The sequence below is a fragment of the Leopardus geoffroyi genome, chromosome C1 (assembly GCF_018350155.1).
Source record: "Leopardus geoffroyi isolate Oge1 chromosome C1, O.geoffroyi_Oge1_pat1.0, whole genome shotgun sequence".
Classification (NCBI taxonomy): domain Eukaryota; kingdom Metazoa; phylum Chordata; class Mammalia; order Carnivora; family Felidae; genus Leopardus; species Leopardus geoffroyi.
In genome coordinates this window covers 18,862,327-18,870,730 of record NC_059328.1, presented here as the reverse complement: position 1 = coordinate 18,870,730, position 8,404 = coordinate 18,862,327, and the positions used below count along the sequence as shown (strand labels likewise).

The window sequence follows — 8,404 nt, the reverse complement described above, 5'->3', positions numbered from 1 at the left end:
AGTATGCGTTAATTACTCTGTCTTCGTAAAGTCCACACTGACAGTTTTATGGGGCAGACGCCAGTACCCCTATTGACTTTGGGAACGACTTGCTCATGAGACAGTTGCTGTTTCTGGCCCAGTCCAAGGGTCTTTCTGCTCAGTTCCAGAGTTCATTAGCTGTTTGTTTTATAAAGGAAAATGGAGCTTCTCTCAAAATGGAGTCTCTCATATCCAGAAACATTATACAATTCTACAGTGGGGGAAAAGGAGAAGGCACAGAAGAGAAAAATATGTCACACTACCCAAGAGAATTAAAATGCTGCCACGTGACAGTACCAAGGGCCTACATGAGCCAAGGTAGTCAGGGGACGCCTGCCTCGCAGGAGGTGACACTGAGGCTAAGCGCCGAATGGGAAACACGTTTCATTTGAGGGAGTAGCACGCAATCGGAGCGACCGTCTACCAGGCACCATTCGCAGCCACTCGCTTCTGAGAGCTTCCGGGCCTCTTCTTCCCGCCTCACTCCTCCCCGCCCTTGCCTCTGCGGCCTTTTGCGGCTGCGCAAGCCCCTACCCAATCGGAAGCTTCCTACTGCTAAAAGGGGCAGGGATTGGTCCCAAGTTCCAGAGACGGCCAGGAAGGGGCGGGGCTCATGGTGTGTTTTTAATATGTATCGGCGGGGCGGGACAAAGGCAGACGGAAGTGTTGTGTGTTGTTGCCGGAAGTGGCGAGGGAAAGTTTGTGATGGCGGCTGCAATTTTAGCCGAAAAGGTAAGTTCCGCCGGCTCTGCCCAAGGTTTTTTGTGTGGGGAAGCTCTGGGGGACGGCAAAGGCCAGAGGCTGAGGAGATGTCTGGGTGCTGGGCCAGTGAGGCGCAGACACCAAGGTCGGGGTTGGAGTGAGGGCCTGGCCCGGCCGCTCGGGACCGGCGGGGAATCGGCCAGGGTAGTACGGGAAAAGCCGACCCCTCCCGCAGCGGGTCTTTCTCGCCGCAGGTGCCGGTGGACAGCGCGGAGGGGGAGCAGCCCCTGGCGACGGCGGCGGAGCTGGCCTCGCAGAAGCGCGAACAGAGGCTTCGCAAATTCCGGGAGCTGCACCTGAAGCGGGTGAGTAGCCCGGGAGGCAACTGAGGCTGGTCACCCCGTGCCCGTTCGAGGACGTACCGGGAAGCTGCAAAAGCGTGCTTGGCAGATCGTCTGAGTGGAATGAAATATCGATCCCGGTGCTTCTCAACCCTGGCAACAGATTGAAGTCACTTTTGAAAATACACACAACCCTCCTCCCACCCGCTTCTGATTTAACTAATCTGGGCTGGGTTTGGGAGTCTCTATTAACTAACGGCCTCCCTGCTGTGTAACACACAATTCATTTTACCTAGGGGATATGTAGAGCTGGGGACCGGAAGAAAAACTCCTCCAGTGTTAGTAAGAGAGCTGGTTGCCTGTTCCTTCAAAGATAATCAGCAAATCTCTGCAAGCCTGTAATGTCAGTGGCTCGCCTAGTTGGTGGGGAACTAGATGATTCAGATACGGCTTTTGCTCTTAAGGAGAGGAGACAGCTTTATAGCCAGGGCATGCTAACGTGAGGAACAGAGTGCCCTGGGAGTGCAGAGGAGAGATGGATACAGTTTGAGGGGTTCGTGGGAGTGCCTCCCATAAGAGGTGACACCTAAACTACTGTTGGAAAGATGTGTAAGGTATTACCAGACAAAAAAGCTGGAGGAACAAATGCAAATAAGGAGATTCATATCAGAGCTAAGAGTCCAGCAAACAACTGGCTGCAGTGGGAGCTGAGGAAGGAAAAAGCAGCTCCAGCCTATTTCAACTTAGGGAGCCTGACTGCCAGCTTGTCTCACAAACCTCCCACATCACTCTGACTGGTGGCGTGAGACAAAAACAAGACCGGTCAAACCACAGAAATGACCACACATTCCCCTCTTCTGCTCACACCAGTGACTGTTAGGACCAGTGACAGCGTTAGTCACCAACCCCCCCCCCCCCCCCCCCCCGTTAATCCTGTAGAAGAACCTACGACACCTGGTGGTTGAATGCCCTGCCTTTCTGACGGTGTCTAATCCAGAGCACAACCACACTCTCCTGAACCTTATGCCCCTGCCCCAGTCACCTGACACAAACCTAAATCCTGTAGCTAGCCCCTCTTAACACCCCCTCACTGGAATACCCACGGCGCCCGTGGTTTGCCATCTCCTTCAGTGCAGCGAACACAACTTTGGCTGCAGGGTGTGCTCTTGGTATCTTCAACCGGAGGGCGTTGCCAGAGCCAAGGGTATGAGGATGTAAGAGGGATGGTTGTTCCGAGCAGTGCCTCTCTTTGTCCAGAGAACATTAATAAAGGATTAAACACACTGACGTGTTTACTCGGAGGGACTGTGTAAAATATATGTTAGGAGACCTGGCTTCCTGGACTAACGGCCACCAACCTGTGACCTGAGAAGCATCTAGCTTACGTTGTCCTTAAGATGATATGCTTATTATGCTTTGTGCAGTTAGGTTCATTTTTTTTTTCTAAGTCTGTTTTTAAGAGCGCACACGCATGTGCGAGGTGGGGAGGGGCAGAGAAGGAACGCCAAGCAGGCTCTATACTGTGAGTGCAGAGCCTCACGTGGGGCTCGATCCTACGAACCTTGAGATAGAAACTAAGAGTCAGCTACTCAACTGACTAAGCCACCCAGGGACCCCAGTTAAGTTCATTTTAAATCACACTCTTCATACAGTAATTAAAATGGAAAATACCTTTCCTTTGCCATAATGTAAACTATTAAGATATTTAAAAAAGAGGAGGGGCTTGGAAAAGGTTAGAGATATTAAGATCGGTGCTAAAGCCCTCAGCCCCAAGTTGAGGCTTTTTCCTTGAGTTAATCAGGATTAAAAGAGAATTGAAAGTAGAATATCTTTCTCCTCATATGATGTAATATTATTTCTTGCCATCTAAAGTCTCCTTAAGTACGCCTTCTTCACGTTTTGAACCTTGTCCGATCCAACCCTAAGTGCAAAGGGGTCACGTGGCTAAATGGAGGCACAGCTGACCTTAAACTCCAGGCCTCTGGAAAAGCAAACCCAGTGCAGCCCAACACATTTCTTGACTGTGCACATACAGACCTAATTAGGCTGTTCCCTTGCTTAAAATTCTTTGGCCGTCTCTTGCTTTTAGGATAACACGGCGTCCCCTTGTTAATGTGACTTACTTGACCTTCTCAAAGTGCGCAAGATTTTGTTTGGATTTATTTTTGTGTCTCAGCTGACGGACTTTTTGTGTCACGGTTTTAGAATGAGGCTCGCAAATTGAATCACCAAGAAGTTGTTGAAGAAGATAAAAGACTCAAGTTACCTGCTAACTGGGAAGCCAGAAAGGCCCGTCTGGAATGGGAACTGCAGGAAGAAGAAAAGAAGAAGGTTAGGATCTACTCTGCTGTCTCCATAAGTTGTTTCTTCAGTTATTCTGTTGAATCCAGACAGTAAGAGCCAGCCTGCTGGAGTCCACGTGGTGGTTCTGCTTTTTACTAGTAGCAACACTTTGGGGAGTTATTGAACCTCTCTGTGCCTCTGTTTTCTGAACTATAAAATGGGGACTGTAATAATTATTTGAGTTAATTACGAATTAAATGAGTCAGTAGGGGTGCCTGGTGGCTCCATCGGTTCAGTGTCCCACTTCGACTCAGGTCATGATCTTGGGGTCTGTGAATTCGAGCCCCGCGTCGGGCTCTGTGCTAACAGCTCAGAGCCTGGAGCCTGATTCGGATTCTGTGTCTCCCTCTCTCTCTGCCCCTCCCCCGCTCGTGCACGCTCTCTCTATCTCTCAAAAATAAATAAAGATTAAAAATAAAATTAAAAAAATGATACAGTGCGTGTAAAACATTTAAAAGGGGGTCTGGCACCTGAGAAACATTGAATATGTATTTTAAATTGATGCACTCACTTCTTACCTACCATAGTAGATGCCCAGATTTGCTTCAAGTATTAATCATTATTTTTTGCTTGATATCTTTATTCCACGTTGATTTAAAGTTGATCAAATAATTGCTTTTGTCATAATTGCAGGAATTAACATTTTCCTTCTTTTTAGGAATGTGCCGCAAGAGGGGAAGACTATGAGAAAGTGAAGCTGCTGGAGATCAGTGCGGAAGACGCGGAAAGATGGGAGAGGAAAAAGAAGAGGAAAAACCCTGACCTGGGATTCTCAGGTAGAGCTGTTGTTTTCTTGAATGGCCCTGTTAGGTAAGCATTACCTTTAGTGTTTCTGGTTTTAAGAAAGGATACTCCCCTTCACGGAATATTCTCCAAGAGGCTTGAACCCGAGAAAAATACAAATAGGTCTCATTAGGGCAGAAGTAAAAAAAGCTGTACTTTAATCACCTGAATTTTTTTTTATTCTTTGTGGTAAGATAAAAGCCTGTATTATCAGCACCTTCAGGACAGAAGCTCTGCTTAGTGTCTTGTGCAAATATTACTAATAATTTTGATATTCTCTGGATCGTAATGACGAAACAGGGAAATATATTTCTCTGACTCTCCTTTTATCTTTAGATTATGCTGCTGCCCAGTTACGTCAATATCATCGGCTGACCAAACAGATCAAACCTGACATGGAATCGTATGAGAGACTGAGAAAGAAACAGTAAGTTGACAGGAACGATGCAAGCCCTGTTTTCATTCTGAAGGGACGTAGGGGTGTGTGTGTGTGTGTGTTGTGTATACATACACAGACGCATAAAGACAAACACACGTGAATGTTTGGGTACCAGTTATCAACATCTGCCTCAGAATACTTTCTGGCCTTCACAGTACCATTTATTGCTCACTCCATAGCAGGTAAACTTACCACCTTGCTATTTTTCCAGCCGGGCGTTGAGTTTAACAACCAGATTATCATAGTTACTCAGATATTTTAAGAGGCCGAATGCCCAGCTGGGTGAACTTTTTCTGCAGATACTTTAGGCTTTGTGGACGCTCTGGTCTCTGTCACAACCACTTCGCCCCGCTGGTGTGATGTGAAGGCAGCCGTGGAGGAGTCATGAACAAATGGGCGTGGCTGGGGCCCAGTGAAATGTGTGCCAGACCAGGTGGTATAGTTTGCTGAACCCTTCCCATTAGTGGGAAGAGAAATAACCTGAACCGAGAAGCAAGTCCTTTAACCTCTGGCCCTTGGCTCTTTCATCTGTAGAATGAAGGTGTTGGAGGAGGTGGGTGATGTCTTAGGTCCCTTCCAATTCTAAATTTTCTTTAAAAAAAAAAAAAAAAAAAAAGTTGGGATCCCACAGTAAATATATGTATGCATTTTATCGCTCGCCATGAATGGTGGTTCAGTTTGAAATTTGAAAATGTGGAACCGTGTAGTGTCACTCTAAAACTCTTCTGTCTTTTCAGTGGAGAAGAGTTTTTCCCAACATCCGACAGTCTTCTTCACGGAACACACGTGCCTTCCACAGAGGAGGTTGATAGGATGGTCACAGATCTGGAAAAGCAGTGAGTACTCAGTACAGCGGCCGGAAGTTTTAAACGTTTAATGACAAAATGGACAGAGGGTGCAGAGAGAGAATTGAAAGGGCGGATACCGTGCTTGCTTGTTCCGACTCAGCGTCTGTAGTGATTTTGGGGACAGACAGCAAGTGTGAGTTGAGTCCGTGCGATTTGGGATGGAGATGCCAACTGTTGCTGAAATTGAGTTGTTATAATCAAAGCAGGAAAAGGTCCAAAGAAAATTATTCTTCTTTAAGGGCTTTTATCTTCATAACCAGTTCATTATTCGAAGAAGTACAAATGTTCTGGTAAATGTACCTTTGTTATATTTGTGTTTCTTAATGCTGATATGGGTGAATATTAGGCAGAGCAGAATGAATTTATATTTTAGGAGTTAATACATGTAACATATGTTACATATGTGATATATATATTAAAATTCGGGGCACCCGGGTGGCTCAGTTGGTTAAGCGTACGGCTTTGGCTCAGGTCGTGATCTCATAGTTAGTGAGTTTGAGCCCCGCATCGAGCTCTGTGCCGAAAGCTCGGAGCCTAGAGCCTGCTTCGAATTCTGTGTCTCCCTCTCTCTCTGCCTCTCCCCTACTCACACTGTGTCTCTGTCTCTTGCTCGCAAAAATAAACATTAAAAAGAATAGTACATAGTACATATGTATAGTATCTGGTACATTTGTGCTCCATGTTAGCTGTGGTTATTAGTAATATAAATACTGTAATTATTTTTTAAAGTAGAATTTCATGTGTCCCGTTGCTGACAATGTATCGCTGCTCTTTTAGAAGAATTCCGAAGACGAGTTTGTATTTATTGAATTTCAGAGTTCATACCCAGGGCTGTGCTGTCAACTAGCAGTTTCAGCCTGATGTTGATGAAAACTGCTCCCAACCCCAAGCCCCAAGCGGGCTATTCTAAGTGTACTGGTTCTCTTTATAACTATCTGGCCATGTTTTACTAGGATAAAAAAAGAAGGCAATTTTGAATCCTGTAAATTTTCTTCTTTCACCAGAATCGAAAAACGAGACAAATACAGCCGGAGACGTCCCTATAACGACGATGCAGACATCGACTACATTAATGAAAGGAATGCTAAATTCAACAAGAAAGCAGAAAGATTCTATGGGAAATATACGGCTGAAATTAAACAGAATTTGGAAAGAGGAACAGCGGTCTAATCCCTTCAGGAACTGTTAGGAACTGTTTTTAAAAGCTTGACAATGCTGGCAAATTGAAGTTCTCTTCAAAGTTTTTATCAGGAAACCAGCAGTCATTCTACGATGCCTTCCTCATCAGCATTTGGAAATAAATGTTTTTCTTAAACATATACTTCCATGTATATTCCCCTATTCCTGTGCTTGGATACAAGATGCATTTTAAGATGTAGTGTACTTGGTCTGTAAAAATCTACTTTGTATAAATACTAATTATTTTTCTATGTATTTTAAACGTATATGACTAATCTTTGAAGCGTTTGGGCTTCAGATGATCGGCAGCGTACGTAAATGCAGTCATTGTTGCTTTGAATATTGTTAAGAATTTGACAAAATCTAGAGCTGGACTCGGCAACCTTTTGAGCTTGTAGACTCCGAAGCTAAGTACAGCGAGGAGGAAGGAAGGTGGCCATGGCTACTGGAGGGCTCTGTCTACCCACGGCTGCTTAGGACCAAGTTCAGGAAGCAGCAGAACTGTCTTCTATGAATATTGACGTATACAGTTCCTTTTATAAAAAGCAAATATCCTATGGAATAGAATCCCTACTAAACACTAAAACATTTAAAAGAAGTAAGTGTGTGTGTATATATATACACACACACACACACACACACACACACACATATACTCGTGTGTACGTGTATATATATATATATATATATATATATATATATATATATATATGCTGAAGTCTGTGCTTTCACTGTATAAACATTAAAAAATTTTTCATTTATGGGGAATTCAAGACAGTCAATAGAAGACAGAATAATACAATGAATCCCGTATACCCAGTGTCTCTCTTCAGGAATCATCAACTAGCCAGCCTGTTTCCTCTTCATTTCTATCTACTTTCTCCTCCATGAGTCCCATGTGACTTTGAAGCAAATATTAGATGTATAATTTTGTCTGTAAATATTTTAGTACCTGAAAGATAAAGACTTATTATCACAACAATAGTTTTAAGAAAAGTCCAGAGAGACAGATTGGTATGGCTTTTTCTATGTGTTGAATAAAATGCTGAATACCTAATGAGGGGCATTCTAAATCTGAAAGAGAAAATTTCATAAATATATCAGCATTTGTTTTTAAAGACATTTTAATACCACTGGTGATTATTCCCTTCTAAAATGTATGTCGCCGTTGGGATCCCTGGGTGGCTCAGTTGGTTAAGCGTTCAACTCTTGATTTTGGCTCAGGTCATGATCTCATGATCATGGGATCAAGTCCTGCATCAGGCCCTGTGCTAAGCCTGCCTAAGATTCTCTGCCCTCCCCTGTGCGTGTGGGGTGCACATATGCTCTCTTAAAAAAAAATCATGTAGCACATTCTATTTTTGTACTCGTTTCTGCTTCTAGCATTTGTGTAGTTAATCAGGTCTGATCACAGGGCCTTGATACTGCCTCTGGGAATATATTGAACATGTTTCTACTTCCATTTAAACTATCTTGTTTAAGTTTTTGGTCCTGAATATTACAATAGCCAAAAAAAAAAAAAAAAAAAAAAAAGTCAAAACATTGTCAAATGTATTTAAAAGCATAGTTCACTATAAGCCAGCAAAGTTTATTCTAAGAATGCAAGAATAGCTTTGTAGACCTATTAGTTGCCTTTCCAATATCAATTACCTGTTCTTTGTTACCGACCAGATCCCTGATTTTTTTGGTTAATTTGTAGTAAAATTTCTAGCTAACCGTTAGCTTCTCCAGATGGAACTGACGGTCAA

General features: G+C 43.8%; 1 protein-coding gene across 2 annotated transcripts; it reads left to right on the top strand.

Annotated features, from left to right (window-relative positions):
* Positions 1-640: 640 nt before the first annotated feature.
* Positions 641-7,713, top strand: SYF2 (SYF2 pre-mRNA splicing factor). Of its 2 annotated transcripts, XM_045476107.1 has the most exons (7): positions 642-753; positions 978-1,088; positions 3,270-3,395; positions 4,066-4,183; positions 4,527-4,617; positions 5,367-5,465; positions 6,482-7,713. In XM_045476107.1, exons 1-7 carry the CDS (start codon positions 727-729, stop codon positions 6,645-6,647), a joined length of 738 nt encoding a protein of 245 aa, XP_045332063.1. In that variant the 5' UTR covers positions 642-726; the 3' UTR covers positions 6,648-7,713. The 2 variants fall into 2 exon arrangements, with proteins under 2 accessions (XP_045332065.1, XP_045332063.1); XM_045476109.1 differs by lacking the exon at positions 3,270-3,395 and having other exon boundaries at positions 641-753.
* The last annotated feature ends 691 nt before the right edge of the window (positions 7,714-8,404 follow it).